Here is a 26,111-nt window from a genome sequence, read left to right on the forward strand (position 1 = left end):
TTGCAAGAATTTTCCTATAAGAAAATCTCTTCCATGCAGAAGGAATTCATTGCTTGAGGATTGCGCAGTTTTTACACTGTGTGAGAGCAGTGTGTGAGATCAGTGTCACACAAGGTTACAGCTGGAGCACCCAGGGAAAACTGCGCAAGGAAATAGGAGGCTTGGAGGACAGAGGAGAAGGCATATGTGTTGTCTATTCTGTCTATGAGCAACAGTGAGGGATTGTGCTGTGAGCTGGATAGTTGTGAGAGCTAAAGCTTGTGTAATCCTAAATTATTTCCACTTGTATGATAATATAAATAGCGGCGTTTTTAGCTAAGGCTTTCCCCAGAGTATTTTTCTGTGTTTCATGTGTGATTGATTCTTCTTTTCTGCTATATGTGTTCTGTTTGATCTTTCTCAAAATCGATTAAGCTTCCGCAAGTTTGATTGTAGAAGTAGATTAAGTATTTTGCTTTAGTACATTGCATAATCAGTTTAATCTACAGTGAGAATTTCTACAAGAAACCCTTTTCATTATCATCAAAAAGTCAAAGATAACATGAGAACAACAATCACAATATCTTAGCTCGAAACTGCCTCTTAGCTACAATAAAAAGTCTAATCCTAATGAGGCCCTAGGCCTTCTTATTTATACAACTGAAGCCACCAACATCTTCCTTAAAATTAGGGAGGCTTGGCTCCCAAAATCGAGATTGACTTGTTTTCAACTATCACTGCCTTGGCTACTAATGAACTCAGTGGGCTTGGCTGCTTGTAACTCTGAGCTGATGAGATCTGGTGCAGGAATCTTTGAGTGATTGAGGAGTTAAGGAGGGAGACACAATCTCCTAAAGTCCCTCTTGCTTGTCTACTTCCAGTGCCTACGCTTAAATTATCCCAAAACTGCTCCAAATCATGCAATTAATGCACATTAGGCCACATGACATAACATCTCACCTTTACTCTTCTCACTAAGCAAAATATAATAAAATATGTAAAGAAATGTGAGAAAAGTTGATTTTAATAAGCTAGAGAGGGGCATTAAGGCCCATATAATTTACCTGTTGATGAGCCTCATCAATTGGTCTGCAACTTTCCTTGTGTCTGTATGAACTGCAACAGTCGGTGGTCTGTGTGGATAACCATTTCCTTCCCCAGAATATAATGCTTCCATTGACGACAAACTTGCAGAATGGAATACATTTCTTTGTCATAAGTGGGATATTTTCGGAGTGTGTCAGAAAGTGTCTCACTGTGGTAAGACACTGGATGCCCCTGCTGAGTAAGAACTGTACCAATAGCATAGTTAGAGGCATCTGTCTCAATCTCAAATGGTTGCTTTAGGTCTGGTAATGTGAGCACTAGTTCAAAGCAGAGGCGATGCTTCAACTTGACAAATGCCTTTCATTGGGTTTTGGACCAAAAAAACGTTGCTTTCGCTCCGCCCTTGATGACTTGACTTAAAGGCCAGGTGATATGAGAGAACCCCAACACGAACTTGCGGTAGAAATTGGCAAGACCCAGAAAGTTGTGGAGCTCTATTAGAGTGGTTGGGGCTGGCCAATCCCGAATGACTTGTATCTTGGTTGGGTCCACATGCACATCCTACTCATCAATGATGTACCCCATATATTGAACCTAGGTCATGCCAAAAGCACATTTCTCCAAATTGGCACACAACTTGTGTTGTCGCAAGGTTTGAAGATGAGCCGAATTGGATCCATGAAGATCATTAATGTGCCATGACTGTATTAAGACAGGACAGACTTCGAATTTATGAACACAGAGCAATCAGGAAGACCTCTGGACAGTGGCAGATTGCAGCTATCAAGGAACAACGAGGACCTCGGTTAAAGCGCGCTGACCGAGGCCCATGGAGTCCACACAGGAAGCAAAACTGGCACTTGGGAAGCCCGGATCGGGAAATGGAGGCCATTTCTGATGCGCGATTAGTGCTAATCACGCATCATTGGGAAAAACCCCTTGAGAAGGAAAGGCCTCGAGCGCTCGGTTGCATGGGAAGCCGGGAAACCGTGGGGAAAGCACTAAGGTGAAAGGCAGGTCTCGCGCTCCAAAATCGGCGGTATATCGGGGGCACCCTTGGGCGGTAAGCAGATTTGGCTGAAACCGAGCGATTCCATTCATCGCACGACGTGTGTTCGGATGATGAGAGAGAAAAGCGCTTCTCGTTGCGCCCTAACGGTCGAGCAAGTCAACCGCGCGAAATGAGAAAATAACGTAGGATCTGGGGGCTCCAGATTTGACGACGGAGATTGTGCCCAATGGAGAAACCGGATTTGACAGGGGAATTAAGCTGCGACATAAAAAAGTTTGAAGTCCTATTTGATTGCTGATTTGGTAGATGAGTCATTCCACAGTGTAACTGGATTACCGAACCATCGAGGCAGAGTTGGCGCAGTTCGCAAGAGGACAAGTGGCCACTCCCTGTAAGCCGTTGACAATGACGCAGAGGCAGGGAACTCCAAGCGAACAACAGCAGGCGATCTGAAGGGGTGGAAGAGGAATCGAATAGTCGTGAGATAGATTGGCTTTAAGCCATGAACAGACAGAGAAGCAAGACGAAGAAGAGAGAAGAAGAGAACGAAGACAGAGAGAGCGAGAGAAAAGAAGAGACAGTGAAGCAAGAAGCAGAAAACAGAGAGCCGAGCTGACCTAAGGCAGCATCGAGCAAACAAAAAGCTTGAGAGGTTCAAGTAATCCCTGAGAGGATCTGTCGGGAATTGAGCACCACATTGGGCTTCTCCCATTAAAGACCAGAGAGGTCAAGATTTGGTAAGGAAAAGAGTTTGTGTACTCTAGTGGCTTGGGGGATCCAAGAACCACCCTACCAAACATTATCTGTTTCAGGAGACTCAAATTGAGCTCCTCATTGTAAATCTCTGCTTTAAAGACACAATAAAAGAAGGCCACCACTGAAAGCTGGACCAGAGACGTAGCCCTGGAGGATAGGGTGAACTCCTTATTAATTTGTTGTGTTCTTGTATTTGCTTACTGTGTTTCTCCTACTGTTTTCCATTCTTCTAGTGCATGTGTATTTTACGATCTGATTGATCCGTTGCCTAAAATAACATAGACACACACCAGCACATGAGTCTATAATACCTTCATTTATTAATTAATTAACTGAGGTCACTCACAAGTGATTTTCAGATCAGAAGAACCTGTAGAATATGGTGGAGGTTCTCTTCCCAACTCTGGCTGAAGATCAAGATGTCATCTAAATACATCATCATGAATGCATTGGTGAAGGGTCGTAAGGTGTCGTCCATCAGTCTCATGAAGGTTACGGGGGCATTCATCAACCCAAAAGGTATGACCAACCATTCGAAAAGGCCCTCCTTGGATTTGAAGGCAGTCTTCCACACATCAAAGCACTCGATAGGCACCCGGTGATAACCAAACTTCAAGTCAATCTTGCTGAAATATTTGGCCCCCTTGAGCTGGTCCAGAAGGTCATCAATCTGTGGGATTGGCTACCTATTCTGGACAGTGATCTTGTTCAGCGACCGATAGTCAATACAGAGTCTCCAGGTCCCGTCTTCTACTGTACCAATATAATCGGGCTCCCACAAGGTGATGAGCTTGTCCTGATGTGCCCTTTCTGCAAAACTCCTGAATCTGCGTCTTGATCTCATCATTCTCCAGAATAGAGCGTCGATAGATTGGTCCATTGGGTAGCGGCGCGCCTAGGGTCAGTTCGATGGAGTGCTTGACTTGACAGTGCATAGGTACCCCTGTAGGTGAGGCGAAAATGTCCCTATACTCCTCCATGACCTTGTCCATTTGTTGTTGTTGTGCAGAGGATCCTTGTCTGGAAGCCGTGGCCAAAACCTTCTTCTTTCCCTAAGGGCGGATCATAAGGAAACCAAATTTCCTGGTCTGGGAAATGATCTTACTGTATTGCTTTGCAGTGATCAAACAAATGGCGGTAGGAAGGGCTACCTCCAGTATCCTTTACAACTTATTGCCCAAAGTAATAATCACAGAGCAAGGTCTAGACTCATATACAGCATGCCGCTTCCACAAGTATGGTTGTCCTCATAATACATCACAAACTTCAAGAGGAGCAACATCACACAGTATTGCATCTGTGAAGGGTTTGATGTTTTAGGGAAGGCAACATTGTTGGCTGACGCGGAGATCTCGTCCTTGGTAAAGCCACCCGATGTTGTACAACTATGGATGTGTTTTCGTTGGTAGGCCCAACTGCTTCACAACCTCTACTGAAATGAGGTTCTTTTGGTTCCCGCTGTTGACAATGAAATGCAGTGGAGAACCTTTCACCCACATCTGTGAGTGGAAGAGACATTCCCCCTCCTCTGTATCTTCAGGCTCATTCTTCTAGATTTTGGTGGTGGCGACGGTGGCACTGGGCTCCGCGTCAATGTTTTGTTTCCCTTTGTCATTCCCATTGTCGGGTTCTGAGTCAGAGTCGGAACATGTGTCTGATTCAAAAACCTTCAACTTGGTTACCAGTGACTGCGTGTCCCAACACTCACTTGTGTTGTGAGTGGAGCTCTTATGGAACTCACACCATTTTCCCATGTCCTTCTTTGTCTTCGTGGTGTTGTTCTTTGCTTGCAGCTTCGGTGGGTTGTCCTTGGCCGCCCCACCTTGGCTTTGGTTTTTTCTCTGTGGTTTGGGGGTGCCTTTTTTTTGCTTTAGATTCATAGATCCAAAATCTCGCTTCTGCTATTTAAACTTCTGTTCAATCTTGACAGTGTATTGGTATGTTGTGTCGAGCGAGGATATCTCTAGGAACTCCATCTTGACCTGGATGTACTTGTGTAGACAACTGCGGTACTTGAGTACTAAATGCCACTTAGAATCCTTGATATCCAACTTAGTGCGTAGGGTATGGAAAATATTTGTGAACTCTGACACATCTTGGTCCCTTCCTTCCTGTAGTGTGGTCCACTTTATGTATTTATTTTCGTAGCTCTCGACAGGGTAATATTGTTCTTTGATGGCATCTCGGAAAGAATCCCAAGTGGGTGCGGCCGACAACAGTGAGGATTCCCTCTCGTCCTTTTATTCATAGTAGGTTTGCCACCAGTGCTTGACATGAGGGGTGGCTTTGAAAAGTGAAAAAATAATCTTTTCTCGATTGGAAAAGTCATGAACTGAAAAATATATTTCCAATAGATTCAACCATTTATCTATGACGTCTGCATCTATTTGGTCCTCAAATATGAGAATATCGAAGTTAACTTGTACTTTAAAAGTAGTGGCGTCTCCAGAGTGGCTGCTGGATAAAGATGCATTACCTGTGGGTAGCCATCGAAGGATTTGGGCAAAGTTATCCATCATCGTGTTCCTCTATCACTTGAGAGCTTCCTCAAGAAATATTTTGAAAGGATATCTTGACCCCTCGTCTTTCTTTTCTTCCGCCATGGGAGGTCGTCGGGGTTTGCGAGGTTGGCCTTGCAAAGGTTCAACCGGATCGAGCCCTAACTTCTTATACCTTGACCTTATTTGGGACATGCAAAGACAAAACAGAGAAAGAGCAGACTGATCTGATACCACTGATCCAAACTTAAACAAGAACACAACAAATTACATATATAACCATAGATACATAAACGCAACAAAAATAACACTTTATTTAATTAATATCAGAATATTGAAATATGCTTACAAACAAAATGGAAATAAACTAGCTCGGGCGATGGTAGCTTATCTTTGAGAAGAGATGTGGTGGCCACATGCCTCTGAACTGTGTTATAATGAGGCTCTAAAGCCTATTTATTATTGAGCAATAATGGAAAACCCTGAACATCCAAGATCCTAACCCTAGGAGATGAAGCGCCAAAACTGTGGGCTCCGTTTGGGTAAATTGGTACATCAATTTCCTGGGGTCGTAACATTGGCATACGATCTCCGTTTGGCTATCATAATACTTCGTTTCAAAGATCACAAAGAGCAGGTCGAAAAAAACAAAAAAGTTTGATTGAGACTTCTCCGGTCTCTCTGTTTTCCCTAAAAACATGATTTAGGGCTTCAAAACGACTTCAGAAGTTCAGGACTCGAAAAACTGCCAAAAATAGTAAACTATGCTACAATTAAGGAAACTGAAAAAATTAAAGAGACAACGTTGGGGGTCCAAGTGCAATAGGAGGGTGACCACCAATATCCACCTGGATCAGTGTTCCAGATGTAGTGAGTGCATTTGTAGAGAGGCAGAAGAGCCATAGAGAAGTTGACACAGGGGCTGCGTAGTAGCTTCTAGAGGCAAGTTCAATTTGCTGAGAGGGAAAGACATCTTCAGATCCAGAGGTCGGGAAAGAGTTCTAGAGTGTCGGAGAACCATGTTTCCAGCGAGCAGAGGGTAGAACGACTTCATTAGAGACCAGGCAGAGGCTTGACAGCAAGTAGACTGCATAGAGCAGCGCATAGGTTGATGCAAAGGGTCAGAGGGTTGAGTTTCTGAAGGCAAGTTGTGTCGGGGTTTGCCTGTGGGGTGAGGAAATTCCTCATTAGATTTTTGCCAATATTTTTTTTTGTAGGATTGCCATATTTCGGTATCTAGTTGTACTCAGAATTTCTCACTACTGCATAATGATAAAGCCCTCAGTTGTTGCACCGACTTTCCCTCATTGGGTTTTTCCGAGGATTTTTGTCCAAAAATAATTGTGTTAATTTTATGTGTGTGCTAGCATTTCTCAGCTTTTAGAGTTTTATTTTTCTGCAGAATTTTTATTTGTAAAGGTTGCAGTGTGTTCATTTCTATATTTGTCATAGCAGATAAATTGTTAATTAATTAACAATTAGGAGAAATAATACTTGTTGTTGCAATAGGATTCCAATTTGGAATTTTCACACAAACTTGGTGCAAGGAGTTGAAAATGTATCTTCTTGGGGTACTTGGATACCTTCAAAGCATATTGTCTCTATGATGAAGTAAATAAGAAGTTTATCTTGTCTAGAGATGTAACTTTTCTTGAATCTTCCAAGACTAACAATGTTGTTGAGTGATAGCTTGATTGCTTGGACAAATTCGAGCATGACAAATCTTTTAAGGAATTTGATAATGAGATTCCACATCTTGAAGGGGGGATCCCTATCCTGGATCAATCTGTGGAATCTCCTTTTGAAGCACTCTCTCCCCCTCATGAAGCTCCAACCATTGATCATGAAGACACTTTGAGAGATGTGATTGAGAGAATTGGAATGTTAAATCTTGCTTCAATCCCATCTCAGTGAACTGAACAACATGGGTCATCTCAAAAATATCATCCAAAATGGCTCACTAACACACTTGAAAGTGTTCATCCTGATAAGGTTGGAAAGACAGGAATAGTAAGCTCTACTAGACAGAATGGAGGTGATATAGATGATTCTAATTCACCTGTTGATATGGATGTTTCTTATGACTATGAATTAAATTTATCTATAGATTTCAAACCAATTTCCTTCGAAGACGCTACTTCTCATGATGAATGGAAAGAAACAATGCAAAAAGAGTATAATGCTCTGATAAAGAATGAAACCTAGAAGTTGGTGGACCCTCCATTGGCAACCAAACTGATTGGTTGTAGGTGGGTCTTCAAGAACAAGTATAAAGCATATGGCTCCCTTGACAGGCATAGATTTAGGCTCTTGGAAAAAGGTTTTGCACAAAATGAAGGAGTCGATTATGAGGAGACTTTTGCCCCCACAAAAAAATGGGAAACCATCCAGAGTTTTTTTTCCCTGGCAGCTCAGAATGGTTGGAAAGTTTATCAAATGGATGTAAAAACTGTTTTCTTGAATGGAGATCTGAAAGAGAATGTTTTTATGTCTCAACCAGAAGGATTTGTTGTGAAGGGACAAGAGCAAAAAGTATGTAAGCTTATCAAATCCTTGTATGGCCTCAAACAAGCACCACGAACCTGGTACAAGAAATTGACTGAGCATATTTTGAAACTAAATTTCAAACACTATGATCTTGATGATGCAACTTTATTTGTCAAGAAAGTTGGAAAAACTGTTGTATATCTTGTGGTGTATGTAGATGATCTACTGATGACAGGGAACAATGAAAATTACATTGCATCCATAAAGAAAGAATTGAGGAAATGTTTTGAGATGACAGATTTGGGATATGTTCACTACTATCTAGGTATTGAAGTAAACCAACATCCGAAGTTTATATTCTTCTATCAAAAGAAGTATATGGAGATCTATTGAACAAATTTGGCATGATCGAGTGCAATCCTTTGAACACTCCAATAGAACAAAATTTAAAGCTCACATCTACCGAAGGAAATGAATTTGAGGATGCAACAAAGTACAAACAACTTGTAGGAAGTCTTAACTACCTGACTGCTACCAAACCAAACCAAACATTTCATTTGCTATTGGAATCCTCTCTAGGTTTATGCAAAAGCCTTGTGAGGGTCATTGGTATGCTGCAAAAAGAGTTCTAAGGTACTTGAAGGGAACTCAATACTTTGGACTCATGTATACACAAGTGGACGACTTCAACTTGATCAGATACTCTAAGTTAGATTTTTATGGAGATAAAGAAAGAGGGGTATCTACATCAGGTTATGTTGAGTCTTGGATTAAGAGTTGTCTCTTGAAGGTCACGCAAACAATCAATTCCAACAAATTCCACAACAAGGGTGGAATATGTGGCAGTTGAAGAAACAATGAAGGAAATTGTGTGATTTAATAAAATTCTGGAAGATTTGCAGGAGAAACAAGTGTATTCTACTCACCTTTTGATTGACAATATTTCTGCAATAAAATTTGCCAAGGACACAAAGTGCCATGATCGAACCAAACATATCAATACAAAGTATTATTTGATTCGACATCATGTTGATGCCAAGATTATTCACTTATGCCATTGTTCCATAAATGAGCAGATTGTAGACATCTTTAGCAAAGCACTTGTAAGAGAAAAGTTTGAAAGATTTAGAATGATGCTTGGACTCACCGACATCCCTACAGATTAAGGTGGGGCAGGAGAGGGGTAGTTGACCCTTAATCTTTGGGATTGAGAAAATTGTAAATAATGTAAATAAGAGAATAAAGAAGACGAAGAGAAATTGGAATACGAATTCCAATAGTCTCCCTCTCCTTATATATATTATTGATCTCTTTTAATGAAATTCATTCATTTGTGGAGTTACCAATCCCTAACCTGACACTGGGATTACCAGATTTAATGTTGAATGCTAATATAATATGTTTTTGATGGAAATTGTAACAAGATAACAGCAATCAGCGAGGGACTAATGAATTTAAACACTGAAAACTTAAACCTATATGATATTTTTTTATTATTATTCATTTATTTTTGTGAAGGAAATCTTTGCTCAAAATCTCCTTGAGTACTTTCCATGCTACATAAATGGGAATATTCTGAGTACTTTCCATGATATATAAATGGTAACCTTCTGCGTACTTTCCAAATGGGGTAAAAACCTGCCACCTATTTTGAAGGGGAGGTAAAAAATCTTACATTTAACCACTTAAACTAAACTATCCCTAGAGACTTGTACGTTTATCGACTTATACTTGATATGGTTAAAATGTATTTGAGCTTGGCTTTTTAAACTTTGGCGTGTTTCAGTGCATGCACAATTTGGGCATATATTGGATTTTTAGAATGAGCAAAATCATATAACGGGGGACTATTTCTGTACATTGTCATTTAGTTTTTCTCAATTGACACTGCCAAAAGCTATAATTTCTATAATTGTAATCACTTTAATCTTTTAAATTCCGGATCTTTGCTTTTTACAACCACTAAACATGCTTCGTCATACTGTGTGATCTAATTCAAAAACGAGGCTTGGAAGCCAGTTGTCGGATTGATTAGCAAAGAATAACAAATGTTGAAAGCAAACAAACATGTCTTTGGAATTTTTCAGGGGCAGTTTTCATTTTCTCCTGATGGAAGAAACATGTGCTTTCAGACATAGATTACTATAATTAAATAGATGAAACACATCCTTTCACACATAGATTACTACAATTAATTTTATTACAGGTCAATTTCAACAAAACATTTTTTATGGGAAGAATGTTCAGCGTTGCACATAATATTGATCTTTGATGGGAAGGGTGTTCAGGGTTGCACGTAATATTGATTTTTGTTGTATTATATTTAGGCTCTATTATTATTACTATTATAATCATATTGATATGGATAATTATTGTGTTGAGAGGTTTTTTCTAGTTGTATATGTTTGATTCAGTCAAATTTCATTTAATATATATATATATATATATATATATAAAATTAAAGTAAAATAATCAATTTACTTTTGGTATAATGTAATTTTAAGGTCGCGGTCAAGTCAGACATCAAATTGGTGTATGAGACTTTCTTGTTTGTGGAACAAGGGTGAGACCCTCTTGTTGTGGAACAAGGGATCTACCTCTATGCAACGATTTGACTACTAAGTCTACGAAAGCATACATACTCTACTCCCTTTGGTTTTGAACTTGTGACCTCTTAGGAGGACCAGCCTAGATCCATCTTAATTCTAGATCTACCAAGCAACCAGAGAGACCAAATCTCTTTTCACTTAAAAGAGATTTACATTATAAGAGATTTGATCCCTCATAGTGCTTGGTGGATCAGGTGTTAAAATGAATTTGTGCTGAATATGTAATAATAATGTACATTAATGTTATAGGTAATATAATTTTTTATTTTATTTTTCTTCAATTAAAAAAAAATTATAACCCTATCATAATTCTTCTTATATTTTTATTATTATTTATTTTTAATTTTTCACTTCTATATTATTATGAATGTTAAATTTTATATTTTAAAGTTTTATAAGATATATTATATTATATTATATATATTTAATTTAATTTTTTAAAGTTTTATAAGATATATTATATTATATATTTAATCTAAATGTGGTTATAAAGTACATTTTCTTTTGCAGATAAGATATCAAACCATATACAACTATTTCAAAAATACCACAAATTGGTCACTTACAACATGTCAGAAAAATTGATTGTCACTATTACACCAACCACAAATTGGCCAGTTACAACATGTAAGAAAAATTGGTTGCCACTACTACACCAACCACTAATGGGCCAATTACAACATGTAAGAAAAATTGGTTGCCACTATTACACCAACCACTAATGGGCCAGTTACAACATGTCAGAAAAATTGGTTGTGACTATTACACCCACCACTAATGAGCCAGTTACAACATGTCAGAAAAATAGGTTGTCACTATTACACCAACCACTAATGGATCGGTAAAGGCAGAGAGATGGGAAACAAATTGTTCACCAAACCAAACTAAAGGCCTTAGACCTATCAAATTTTAAAGTATATCTTACTTTACAATTAAAATATTAAGAATAATTTAAATATTATTATTATAATTTTAATTTAATAACTTATTTAAAAAATTTCCACTTATCTATGTGGAATCTTATGGAACCTTACATATCTCATTCATGTTAAAAATTAAAAGTTTTAAAATGTATTTTACTTTGTAATTAAAATATTAACTAGACTTAAAGATTATTATTATTATTATTTTTCTGTTATTAGTATTTTGCTTAAATTTTTTTCTTTTTTCAGGGTATTTTATACAATTTTAAAATTGCATTTGTTCATTTTTCTTGAAATAAAGAAATAGGCTCACGACCTAAGACCCGGGCCCTACAGACCATTGGCAGGTAATTCTAGGTGGGTGGTTTTCCTTGAATAACAGTGATGAGTCGGCAGGTAATTCTAGGTGGGTGGTTTTCCTTGAATAACAGTGATGAGTAGGCCTTACAGACCATTGGCAGGGAATTCCAGGTAGGATAATTTTCCTTGAATAATTGTGATGAGTCAATTTGTATTGGCCAATAACAGTGAGTAATAACTATCCCACGGCTAATTTGACAACTAAATTATACAATTTCTTAATATCTCATTCATATATAAAATCTTTATTTTTTAATTAAAATATAAAAAAATGTAATTATTATTATTTCAATTATATATTCTTATTCTACTGTACCTTATACTGTCTTACATGTCTAATCTATATTCATATTCAAGTTTATACTTTCTTACATGTCTAATTTATATTCATATTCAAGTTGTAAATATGCTGTGAATTTCACATCTAATGGTTTCTCTTTTAAACATAATAAGCAGCCATACATTTTCAATCACCATTCCATTGCCATATCGATATCTCTTTCATACAATGACCTTACCATGGAAGCGTCAAAGTTTGCTTCAATTGATATCAGAGCAATAATAAGCAGCCATACATTTTCAATCACCATTCCATTGCCATATCCATATCTCTTTCATACAATGACCTTACCATGGAAGCGTCAAAGTTTGCTTCAATTGATGTCAGTGCCGGTTATGATTCCTCCGGCGTATGGCCGATTCTACTGGCTTGTGGCCATTTGCCCCAAAATACAATCACCTTAAAAATAAGTACCTTTCATACTGGTTTGTGGCCATATTTCCCAAAATACAATCACCTTGAAAATAAATACCTTTACCACAAAAGAATTGATTAATAAAAAGTAACTGTTAATATAATTAAAACATCTGCAACTCTAAAACCCAAGTGTTTTGCTAACAGTTTAAATAGAAAATATTCAAACATTCAAGAAACACCGAAAGTCCCCGCATCTCGTGGTTAAAGCATTGGTGCCTACGTCAATTGTGGCCGCATTTCTGGAAATAATTACAGACGTCGATCAATCTACATTATATTATACAACCGTACTCCCTACTGCAAGTGCGGACAGATCACGACCTGGATCACTGAGTAAATGGTTCAAGTATCCGTTTGTTTTTACCTTGTGACATCTGGCACCCCTAGTCGATATATGTGGCAGCGTAAATCACTCCTCTTTTCGTTGCAACCGTCACAAGAAAGGACTCGGCAGGATAGTATTACACGCCGTTTGAGGTGGGGCACAATGGGAATATAGTTTCACTTAACAGCCAACGCTTCATTTTGAGTTTTATATCATGCATCGGGACGTCTATAACTGCAACGGTCAATCACTATTGGAGAACTCCGTTATGCAGTTGCTTATAGATCTCAATGATAACTTGTAAACATGTGCACTTCAAAGTTAGAAAGCAAGTGAGAGAGATGGAGTGAAAACTGAGAAGAATGAGAGAAATGCCGAAGCGTTGAAAACGATCGAACCCTTATCTATTGTTGTGCCCTTATTTCCCTGGAATAGAATAGATGAGAGAACAAAATAATCTTTCGAACAAGCACTGGAACAGGTGCATGAAACCTCGAAGGTAAGGTGGACTATTCAACCGAAAGATAGAAGTAGAAATCTACCCAAAACATCCAAAAGAGCCTGCTTAAAACAATCATCGAGTGAGGCACACGAGCTAGGCTAGATATAAAAGTCACAAATAACTAAAAGATGTGTGATGAAGCTCTTTAAAGAAGTTGCACTATGTATACCAAGAATGATGATGATAATGTAATAGTATTTTACTACTCACAATTTTGTTAAAAGTATATAGGAGACATCTATTATATAGCAATGACGGAGGCCTGGTTAAAGATAATTATGACAACTGAGTAGATATAAATTCCTATGTGAGCTTACAATTCACCATAGCTAGCTCATTGGGAAAGGAAGCATTGGAAAAGAAAAACTCTAACACAACGCTTAACCAAATACAGGGAGTAAACATAAAGAAAAAATTGGGTCTCGACAACAAGGCTTGATAAGGTACCCAAGTACAAACTCTTATAAGTGGAGAAAATGAGAAAAACTTATAGGAAAAATTCATCTCCAAAGGAGAGAGATGCCAGTGCTCAAATAAGCATGGAGCTGAAACTGTAGATCCCAGAACGATCCACTGAATGGAAAGAATAGAGGCTTGCTCCAATTAGGAATTTTATGAAAAACTAAAGTACCAAAACTGTGGAGATGATAGCCATGAAACCTTAGTGAGCTTGGTTGATCTCTGACGTAGAAGTAGAAGATGTTGCAGAGGCACAAGAAAGGAAAACACCAACAACTTCCTCATAAATTCTTCAGGGAAAATAGGCATTGGTAAAGAACCAGGATGAAAGCTTCAAATAGAAGCAACACCATCAATCAAAAAACAAACAATGAGGCCTGTAAGTATGAAAAATTCATCTCAAACATGGCACAACAACAGTCATGAAGTTGTCTAAAGATGGTCACGATCACACTGATCAAACACAAAAAATGACAGTCAACAACAACAATACAACAACAACAATATCTTTCATCATCTAACTTCCCCCCCAAAATACAACTACGGTAGGAGTGGAAATCAAGAGTCTTTGTCATCAACAAACCTCCCCCCCATAATACAGCTAAGGGAACAACGACAATCAATAGCTAGCAAGACGAACTATGTACGATTGCTCAACCAATGAGACACAATGATATGAAGTCTGCAAACATCTATTCAAATGATTCAACAACCATCCATCAATCCAACCAAAATCGATCCCAATGGTCGACAGTAGTCCATGGTTCATCCTTTCACGTCTCTTTTGCAATGATTTGAATGCAGAGCTACTATGTGACCAAGAATGTTGATCTTGGGTGATTTCTTTTGATCCTTATGAGGATGTTAATGTCTTAGTTTTTTGTTATGTAGACATCATGATCATATCCAAGACTTGCTCTTGATGTCTACACTACAGGGTTAATAGGAACATCAATGCCCTGTCCATTCTTCCCAAGTCCTCTTTTGGTGTATCTCATTTTTCTCAGCTTCATAGCAAGGTCCTTCAGTTGTAGTCAGTTGTACCTCTTTTGCATGTAGAGAATGCAACACTTAAGAATCGGTTCCAAACTACAATGGGTGAGAAAATTAGGAAGTTTCACTGTATGGAGTCAACCATGGGAAAGTATTTCCAAAATCTTGTAGATGAGTTTTAGTAGAAGATTGACCTCGATGATTTGGAGGAGGAATTTGAGTCCTTGTCTGACTCAAATAATAAAACTTTAAGAAGCAACTTTGCAAGCTGGAGGAGAAAAATGTTGGGTATGTGTTATATTCTTTGCACAACTTTTATGCACCATAAACAAAGGGGGGTTCTAGGAGGGGGAGGTCGAGTGGTTCAACCCCCGTCTGCGGGGTTTGGGGTAGTGCCCCAAAATAATTTTTTTGGGCGGTTTTTTGCATTCATTTTTTGGCCTTTTTAATGACAAAAGCGAGGATCAACAAGCTATCCAATACTAAGGGGAGTGTTGAAATATGATTACAAAATCTAATTATGAGTAAAATTTGTTAATTACTGTCAGTTAGTTTTTATAACAAGATTCATAATGAGAAGGAGTTATGTAACGGAGGAAAATCCCATATTAATTGGGATGGCCTGAGAGGCTTGTATGATGGAGATTCATTCTTGATTAATAGAAGTTTCCAATCCCTTGCCCCGTGGATGTTTCCTTGACACACTGTCAAGGTTTTACCACGTAAAAATCACCTTGTGTTAATGTGTGATTTAGTTTTTCAGTTTTGTGTATTTATTGCAATTTTTGCCGTGCATGTTTGAATGTTGAATAACTCCTATAAAGTCAACAATTGGTATCAGAGCCTGAGGGATGCACTGTGTATATTGGTTGCCACTGCGAAGGGAAAGGATCAATTGTTTGGAAGAGCTAGAGCTCGAGCTGAAAGGCAATGCCTCTGCTGCTTTTTGTAAGCCCCTGTTGCCATTGTTAATGAAGGAGGAAGCCCATCATGGAAGAACTGACAGCTGCCAGTTGAAGCCAACCGTTTTTATTTTGGCCAGTCGTCACCAAATAGAAACAGTGAGACGCTGATTACTACTGTCGCCGAAATGGAAAAAAGGGAAAGTTGACGCTGCCGTCGGAATGAGGAAGTCGAGTTTCTGTCTGTCCGTGAGAGGCCGAATTGAAAGCTCGCTGTGGTTTTGCTGAAGAGCCCGTCTGTGGGTGACTGAGTTGAAAGTCGTTGTGGTTTTGCTGAAGAGACTAGAAGCTGCCGAAGAAAGGTCTGACCCTACCAATGCAGCCACGAGAAATGAAAAGCTATTAACGCTGAGTAGTCAAACTGCTGTAGAAGAACGGAGGCCACCGCTGCAAGTTCGGGAAGAGGGTTTTCTTTTCATCAATCCGCTGTGGAAGATCCGGGTAATTTTTTTTTACGGAAAAAAATAATTTTGAAAGCAAATTTTTCCTAGAAATTTTTTTGGGCTCAAAAGCTAGTGGAAAGTTGTCCAGAAAATTGTTAAAATTGATGAGAGAAGAGTAGGGTTTCATTCAAGAAAGGAAAACAAGTTTTATTTCCAGTAAAATCTGTTGAAGGGTTTCTCTGTTTAAAGTAAAAAGGGGAGGGAAACTCCTTTTTTTCCTCAGAAAAATAACAGAATCCAAAAAATTGAAATAAGGATTTTTTTTAAAGGGGAGGTTCAGAAATTTGTTTTTTAAATAAACAGACTAAAAAAAAAGCTCAGAATTGTAGAAAGGAATTTGTTTATTTAAAAAGGGGCTCAGATTTTTGAAGAAAGGGAAACTAAAAATAACCTAGTTGGAAAAAGGAAACCTAGCTTAAAAAAGGAAAACCTAGGAGGAAGGATTTGTAGGGAAGAAATGGCAAAAAATGACAAATGCAAAGTTCGAGGTGGAGAAATTCACCGGCAAGAACAACTTTGCTTTATGGAAACTGAAAGTTAGGGATTTGCTTGTGCAACAAGGGTTGCACAAAGCATTAGACGGGGTGAAGAAGAAATTTGCTAGCATGACGGATTTGGACTGGGAGGACTTGGATGCTCGAGCTCTCAATACTATCGGGTTATGCCTGGCGGATGAAGTTCTTTTCAATATAGTTGAAGAAACTTTAGCAGCAGGTTTGTGGGGAAAATTGGAAACATTATATATGACCAAATTGTTAACCAACAAAATTTATCTAAAAAGACAATTGTACAGTCTTCGGATGAAGGAGGGTACAAAAATTGCAGAACATCTAAATTTTTTTAATACACTTATTTGCCAATTTTCGGATATGGAAGTTAAATTTCAGGAAGAAGACAAAGCTATCACCTTGCTGTGTTCCCTCCCTAAGTCATGGGACCACTTCGTTACCTCTATCAGTTTGAGCACAACTGAGTCCTTGGAATTTGATTCAATTGTGGGAGCTCTGTTAGTTGAAGAAGTAAGGAAGAAGTCCAATGTTGAAACCTCTGCATCAGAAGCCATGGTAGCCAGAGGACGGTCAAAAGAAAGAGGGGAGAAAACAAGGGGCTCTTCCAAGTCTAAATCAAAGGGTAAAAAGTGTAAGGCCAAATGCTGGTACTGCAATAAAATTGGACACCTCAAGAAAGACTGTTGGAAACGGAAAGAGTCTGATAATCCAAAGAAGGAAGAAAATCAAGTTGATTTAGGTATGATAGATGAAGTTTTATCTACTGAAGAATTATGTATGATAGATGAAACTTTACCTGTATGTAATGTCTCTCAGAATTTTGAAAGTTGGCTGTTAGACTCTGGTGCTTCTCATCACATGAGTCCACACAGAAATTGGTTTACTTCATATGAAGTTGTAAATGGTAGTTCTGTGTTTATGGGTAATAATGTATCATGTCAAACTGTTGGGATGGGAAATATCAGGATTAAAATGTATGATAACACAGTTAGAACATTAACTAGTGTTAGACATGTACCTGAATTGAAGAAAAAATTGATTTCTTTGGGAGTGTTGGACTTGGATGGTTATAAGTTTATAGGTCAGAATGGAGTGTTGAAAGTCTCAAAAGGTGCCCTAGTTGTTATGAAGGCAGAAAAGGTCAGAAATCTTTACAGACTCAAAGGAAGTACTCAGGTCAGTGAAGCAACGATTGTGTCAGAGAAAGAAGAAGAAGGTACTCGCCTATGGCATCAACAATTGAGTCACATGAGTGAGAAAGGTATTCAGGTACTGAGGAACCATAAATTACTTCCAGACTTGAAATCCTTGAAGTTGGATTTCTATAAACATTGGGTGTATGGAAAACAATGTAAACAAAGGTTTAAAACTGGAAGTCATAATAGTAAAGAAATTTTGGACTATATTCATTATGATCTGTGGGGACCATCTCCTATTGTATCGTATGGAGGTGCTTTATATTTCTTAATGTTTATTGATGATTTCTCCCCGAAAGTTTGGGTATTTATGTTAAAAAAGAAAGCTGATGTATTCAATGTCTTTAAACAATTCAAAGCAATGTAGAAAAAAGAACAGGCAAATCAATTAAATGTTTAAGAACTAACAATGATGGTGAATTTACTTCTCTAGAATTTGAACAATATTGTAAGGATGAAGGAATTGTTAGACATAGAACTACTATTTATACTCCTCAACAAAATGGTGTTGATGAACATATGAATCAAACTCTTATGGAAAGAGGAATTGTTAGACATAAAACTACTATTTATATTCCTCAACAAAATGGTGTTGATGAATGTATGAATCAAACTCTTATGGAAAGAGCCAGAAGCATGATCAACAATGCTAACTTGCAAAAGGAGTTGTGGGCAGAAGTAGTATCCACTGCTTGTTATTTAGTTAACAGATCACCTTCAGTAGCAATTAATTGTAGAATTCCTGAAGAAGTTTGGTCAGGTCATTCTTGTGCTTATTCACATTTAAGGATATTTGGTTGTGATGCCTATGCTCTTATTCCTAAAAATCAGCGTTCAAAATTAGATCCGAAATCGAAATGTTATGTCTTTGTTGGGTATGGCTATGCGGTGAAAGGATACAGGTTGTGGGATCCTACTTCATGGAAGATGTTCATTAGTAGAGATGTAACATTTGATGAATCTTCTCTTTTAAAATCAGATCTTGAAAGAATTGAACAGGAACATGTATTGCCAAATCAACAAATTCAGTTGGAGGCTATACCTTTTTCCGAAAGTCGAAAGGAAGGAGAGACTTCTAGAGGAAGAGGTGAAGAAGATACAAAGAAAACTGTTGAAGTTTCTGAACCAGTTCAACATCAGTCACTCTAAGAAGGTCTACAAGGGAAAGAAAAACTCCCAAAAGGTATGAAGATTCCACTTCATCTATTGCTTTGATTACTGAAAATGGGGAACCTTCTTGTTATCAGGAAGCAGTGGATGATACAGATAGCGAAAAATGGAAAACGAATATGGAAGAACAAATGGATTTCTTAGCCAAGAACAATACCTGGGATCTTGTAGAACTTCCTGAAGGGAGAAGTGTTGTTGGGTGCAAATGGGTCTTAAAATTGAAACGAAAAGTTGATGGAAGTATCGAAAGGTATAAGGCGAGGTTGGTAGCAAAAGGGTATTCTCAGGTTGAAGGCATTGACTCTCATAAGATTTTTTCACTAGTTGTAAAACTTGTTTCTATTCGTACTATGTTGGCACTAACTGCATTATTTAACCTTGACTTAGAACAGTTAGATGTTAAAACAACTTTTCTACGTGGTGATTTGGATGAAGATATATATATGGAATAGCTAGAAGGTTTTGTACAAGGTAGCAACAGAAGATTAGTTTGCAAGCTCAGGAAATCATTGTATGGCTTGAGGCAGTCTCCTAGGCAATGGTACAAGAAGTTTGACTCCTTCATGGTGAGCCAAAATTTTATTAGAAGCGAGTTTGATCATTGTGTATACTTAAAGAGTTTTAGTGGCATATTCATTATCTGAGTTTTGTATGTTGACGATATGCTTATTGTAAGCAAAAGCATGGAAGAGATCAACAGGTTAAAAGCTCAGCTCTCTAGGATGTTTGATATGAAGGATCTTGGAGCAGCAAAACATATCTTGGGCATGGAGATACACAAAGACAGGAAAAATGGTAAGCTTTGGTTATCACAACAAAAGTATGTGGAAAGAGTACTTGAAAAGTTTGGTATGAACAGTGTGAAACCTGTTAATGTTCCATTAGCTTCCCATTTTAAGCTTTCTTCGGTTTTGAGTCCTAGAAATAATGAAGAAAAGCAGTATATGTATCATGTACCATATGCTAATGTTGTAGGCAACTTAATGTATGTGATGGTATCTACAAGACTTGACATTTCACATGCAGTTAGAGTTGTCAGCAGGGTCATGGAAAATCCTGGTGAAGAACATTTGCAAGCAGTGAAATGAGTGCTTCAGAATTTAAGGGGCACAAGTGATCATTGCATCATCTTTAATGGTAGTGAAGGATCAATCTGCGGATATGTGGATGTTGATTATGCAGGTGATTTGGACAAAAGGAGATCTACTATAGGTTATGTCTTTACTCTTGCAGGTGGAGCAATTAGCTGGATGTCAAAGCTTCAAGAAACAGTTGCGTTGTCCACTACCGAAGCAGAGTATATAGTTGCTTCAGATGCCAGTAAAGAAGCAATCTGGTTAAAGGGTCTACTTGATGAGATTGGAAGGACGCAGGAGAGAGTGAATGCATTCTGTGACAGTTAGATTGTTATTCACTTGGCTACAAATCCAGCTTATCACAACAAGACCAAGCACATTGATGTAAGGTATCATTTTCTGAGACGTGGTTGATGGCGGAAAAGTAGCTCTCAAGAAGGTCCATATGTGGGAGAATTGTGCAAACATATTCACGAAGCCAGTTACAGTAGAGAAGCTGCGATGGTGTTTGGCTTCTCTTGGCTTGTAGAAGAGATGATGAATGGGCATGGGCAAGGGATTAGGAAAATTGTTGTCAAGGTGGAGTTTGTTGAAATATGACAACAAAATGTAATTATGAGTAAAATTTGTTAATTACTGTCAGTTAGTTTTTATAACATAATTATAACGAGAAGGAGTTATGTAACGGAGGAAAGACCCATATTAATTGGGATGGTCCGAGAGGCTTTTATTATGGAGATTCATTCTGGATTAATAGAAGTTTCCAGTCCCTTGCCCCGTGGATGTTTCCTTGACACACTGTCAAGGTTTTACCATGTAAAAATCGCCTTGTGTTAATGTGTGATTTAATTTTTCAGTTTTGTGTATTTCTTGCATTTCTTGCCGTGCATGTTTGAATGTTGAATAACTCCTATAAACTCAACAGAGAGTTGGGGTTATAAACTAAGTGGAAATTAAGAAATCAGAGTTGGGGTTATAAACTAAGTGGAAATTAAGAAATCTTCCCTGCAAGTATTACTGTGCACCAAGAACATCAATTTTTAGGGTCCAGTTCCTCATCACAACTGCAGGCCGGCATCTAACGTGCACTTCTTGTCATTGACTCTCCATTGCCTTGACGGTGGACAGTGTGTTGATAAATATCGTTCCAATCACATCAACAAATAATCTTAGTTGAAATTATTGATCTTCAATTCCTATAAGAAAAGATCTGCTTTATACTATCTGATAACATCACCACAATCTGAATTTTGTGCATGTGCATAGCATCCCATCACATTCCAAAGCAATATCTTAAAATTTACTTGCATTATTATATCTCATAAAAGTGAATTCAGGCATTTAAATTTTAAATACTGTGTAGTTTAAACTTTACTCCCTCTTCATTTGCAGGGTGGTCTTTTATTTACTTTTCCTCTTGATGTGGAAACTTAATAGGCTAAGTGTGCATTATAATTCTCCAAATAGACAGGTATACAAACCAAAGGAGGAAACATATGGTCAATGGGATATCAACATACATAAGCTCCTGTTACAGGGGGTGTAGTTGAATGGTTATCCGCTGTTACTTTCCACATGGTGTTTATCAGTTAAATAACTGTACAACAACCAAAAGACACTAAATAGGGCCAACTTGCATGTATATACATGGATCTCGGGCTTAAATCATCAAGGAAGCTCTGTTCTTCCTTTTTTGTCATATAAGTCATCAAACATGGCATTGGCTCTTTCTGTAATAATGTCTAGACTACTAATATTTTTGTGTTAATTCTGATATACTATTTAACCAAATCTTTCCGTACAGGTGATTCAATGGCAGCGCATTGGTATTGCAAATCTCCCTGGGGAGATAAGTCTTTGCGCTGGCTTGGCTATGTGGGTGACTTCGTTGCGCTTTGTACGAGAACAATATTTTGAACTCTTTTTCTACACACATCAGTTATACATAGTTTTTGTAGTGTTCTTAGCATTACATGTGGGGGACTTTATATTCGCCATAGCAGCAGGAGGGATCTTTTTCTTCATACTTGACCGGTTTCTTAGATTCTGCCAGTCTCGAAGAGATGTTGATTTGCTGTCAGCAAGATGCCTTCCATGTGGAACAATCGAATTGGTTATATCAAAGCCGCCAAGTATCAAATTTACGCTTCTGTTTTTTTTTACATTTCATTTATTGTTCCAACATGTCTGACATATTTTTAATATAATTTAAACACAATATGGATTGTGGTTTATGCAAAATGTGGATATGCAGTTCCCCATGCCAGTATAAACTCAATTTACACTTCTATGCGCCAGACAAAATTAAAAGATGAACTAGGAATCGGGGTTCAAGCTAGTTTTTCTCAACACGTCTGGATTCACAGATATAGAAATTCAATTCCTCCATTGCAGCCATAAAAGAATTCTTTTAATATTTAAGCTGCTTACGAGGAAACTTGTATTTATGAAACATAATGACTGCATTTCTCCCAGCCTTGCATGCGTTGAAGAAAGAAATAAAGAAATTATTTTAACGTTCTATGGGACAGATTGCTTATGCATTGAAGAAAGAAATAAAGAAATTATTTTAACATTCTATGGGACAGATTGCTTTTTCATCTTCATGATGTATTCGGCCCTTTTTCTGTGAAGCTTCAAAATAAATGCTCTCAGCTTCTCAACAAACCCTAGCTAAATAGATTATCCCAAGAGCGAGCTGCCAGCATATCTCCATAATTTTCCCTGTTGCCTTTGAAAGCCTCACATTCTAAAACGAAATGTTTTTCTGTTTCCACTTTTCCGGAAGAACAAAAAATGCATACTCTTTCCTCCCACACTTCTTTTGGCCTTTTCCAACGCCCTGTTTCACATAGAAGTCAAATGGTACACGTGTCAAATTCCCCGAGTTTTAGCGGGAAACTCTAACCCCCTCCTCTTTTTTCTCTATTTTAGCAACTGCTACTATTTTCATGAGTTGGCTGACTCCTATGTGACTCCTTGCTCCTATAATAAAAAATCTAAGCACCCTGGCATGTGACAACCCTACAATATTCCATGTTTCTATCATCAACTCTGGTCATATACTCTTGAGTGAGCAATTTCTATGCATTTTGAATGCCAGATAGTCAACATATGTCCTTCAGCATCATAATTTTAACTAGTTCATATATCTTCCAGGTTTGTGCTACAATGCGTTGAGTTTCGTCTTTATCCAGATACGAAACTTATCTTGGCTACAATGGCACCCATTTAGTGTGTCATCCAGCCCATATGATGGTAGACAGCATTTATCAATTCTCATAAAGCCTCTTGGAAAATGGACACGTGAACTGAAGAATATTGTTTCAATGGCTGGGGAACAAACTCGACAACAGTTGGCAGTTGGATGTCCGTTTAAATTGAATGCTTCAGTTGAGGGTCCCTATGGGCATGCAAAAGATTATCACTTAAGGCAAGTACTCATGAAACACTTTCGTTTTTTTTAATTTGTATTAGAATTTAAACAGCTTTGTATCATTTAGAGGTCTTGTATTTTTACAAACAATAGGAAATTACAGTTACCAAGGCTGCAACCTTATATTGTATAATGCTGCGAAGTAGGAGGATGTAGGTTAATGGCATGAACCCAATCTAATTACTGAAATTGATACTTGTCTATTTTATTTTATGGAACACTTCTGTAGTCAAAATTACCTGACTATACAAATCATGCATATACACATGCTTCAGACATATTAGATCTTCTGAGGCTGACAAGACAGAACTCATTACATTCAACAATGAATTAAAGGTAGCATATAAGAATCTTAACGTGCATTTGTGGACTTCTAGATCTCATAGTACAAGAATCCTCAAACTAGTTGCTAAGCTGAAGGGTTCTGTAGTACACTCACACATTAACTTATTATGTGCAAGTCAATATAACTCTATAGGTCGGGGGACCTAGAATCTTCCCCAGTATGTGTTAATAGATCAAATGTTAATTTAAATAAATCTAAAATCATATCTCCTCATTTTTTCAGCCTATTTCCTCATCTCCTTGAGAACTCTGTTGCATCTCTACATTGCTGGTGCTTTTCTAACAACATACTAACTTCAGCTAGGGCCATCTCTTTGTTTTGTATGATTTCCTCCCACTTTTCTTTTAATTAATTAAGTTATTTGAGCTGTTGATTGTTACCCACCCATGGGAGAAAATTATTCTCCTGATGTTTCAGTTTGCCAGCCAGCAGCCCTATCATGATCCACAGATAGCTAGTCTCAGATGCTTGTCATTGACTCCATTCAGTTTCCTTAAACATTAAATGAAAACACTTGATTACAAAATGGTTAATGTACGTTATAATAGATGACCTGTAATGTTCCAAACTTTAATAAATAGTGATATGCAAAGCAAAAACGATTTACAACACAAAAATTTTAAACCATCAGCAAATGCTCATAAAAACTCTGGAATTAAGAACCAGTTGAGCCATTTTATTAATCAATGAAACAAGTACAATAGTATGGAGGAATGCACCTCGGCTTGCCTCAATGGCAAGCGTGACAGAACCCTGGTGATAATACAATGATCTCAAATGTGGGAAATGACTGCTCCTCTAATGCTTTGCACTGCCCAGAAAACTTCACTGCTGCCTGGAAAGGTATTGCAACAAACTCCTTCTCTGGTGCTCAAAAAATGATGAAACTTCAGCCAAAAACGCCTTGGCCAAAACCGACAAAAACCCAGAAATGGTTTGGCCCGATTTGGACTTCCCAAAATCAACCCCCAAATGCACTATTCAACCCCAACAATTCAACATTGTCTGCTACAAAGATACCGCTTAAAACCCCACCTACGGTGCTCAGAAAATTATGAAACTTTGTATTTGGGATCCTTGTCAAAAACGTAGAAAAACCCAGAAAGGATTTTGGCTGGTTTAGACTTCTGAAATTTGACCCCCTTGGAGCCCAACCTCAGCTACAACTGCAAAACTCGGCCTGCTGGAAACTGCCTGTAAATCCTCCCGGAAATGCCCCCAAAGTGCTGGGTTGACCCTTGCTATCCAATCCCTGACTTCCTGGGTGAGATCTTGGCATAAGACACCTGCTCCTAAGCTCCACAAAAAACAGTTGAGGGTCCTCTATGTTGTTCCCTAGCCTAGCAATTCAAACTGTTGGAATGTTGGCTCTGCTGGCTATAAAACTCAGCAAGAATATTGGTATATTGATGCTATCTTAGCTCTCTAACTCTACGGAAAACAACCTGATCTCTGCTAGCCTCTATCTCCCTCTTCATATTCTCTGGCTGCCCAGAAATATGCACTCCCTGCTTTGCGTTGGTTGGTGGTGCTATGTCACTGCCCCAGAACTCTTGAAATCCTTGTAGAACTGCCTCTCTAGGGTGGGCACGGGTAGTTCCCCGAAGTAGAGGTTGAATCTCCCGCTTGAGAGATTGGTGGCTAAATAGTTGGTTGACTCAGCTAAACAACAGAGTGAACAATCAAGTGATTTTGTTTGCAAGATATATGAATGAATCCAAAAATGAGAGTTGCTTCCTCCTTATAACTCCTTGGGCCTCCCTTGCCTCATGTGGGCCCCTCCATCCACCTATTTGACTTTCTCTCCAAGCTATTTGAATGGGCCAATTTGAATTCCCATGTGGTTGGCCCCCACATTCCACTAGCAACCAAATTAAGTCGAATTGCCTCCTAAGTCCCTAAGTCGATAATGATGGGTTCTCTTCCTTAGCCAAAATTGTGCAAAATTGTGTAGCAGCACCCTGTTACAAATGTGTTTGAGAAGGGACATGACATGCCCCCCCTTCATTTGATGAGGAGGATATGTTGTCACACAATCTAACAGGGGTACCTAAGGGACAACTACTAAGCCAAATGACAACAATGGGACAAAGACCCACTGTCACTTCAGTTAGTGTCCCTTGCTCTTTACGGACTTTCACTGATGGGAGGAGTCCTGGTATGAAGGAAATCACTCGAAATGATAGGATCAATGACAAGGTAAGAAGTGATTTCCAAGGCCCTTTCAAGGAGGGGCTCAATTATGGCTCAATGCTTCAAGAGAAGC

General features: G+C 38.3%; 1 protein-coding gene across 2 annotated transcripts in view; it reads left to right on the forward strand.

The window, feature by feature from the left end:
- Window positions 1–26,111, forward strand: part of LOC149205960 (ferric reduction oxidase 6-like) — a 261,829-nt gene that overhangs the window by 92,848 nt on the left and 142,870 nt on the right. For both annotated transcript variants that reach the window (XM_089395231.1, XM_089395230.1), the window contains exons 5-6: window positions 21,868–22,195; window positions 23,223–23,496. In XM_089395231.1, the coding sequence (XP_089251357.1) occupies window positions 21,868–22,195; window positions 23,223–23,496 (602 nt within the window). The remainder of the gene's footprint in view (window positions 1–21,867; window positions 22,196–23,222; window positions 23,497–26,111) is intronic.

This window comes from Pinus tabuliformis, chromosome 1_2 (assembly GCF_031772625.1).
Source record: "Pinus tabuliformis cultivar Carrire ecotype Pingquan chromosome 1_2, CPIR1, whole genome shotgun sequence".
Classification (NCBI taxonomy): Eukaryota; Viridiplantae; Streptophyta; class Pinopsida; order Pinales; family Pinaceae; genus Pinus; species Pinus tabuliformis.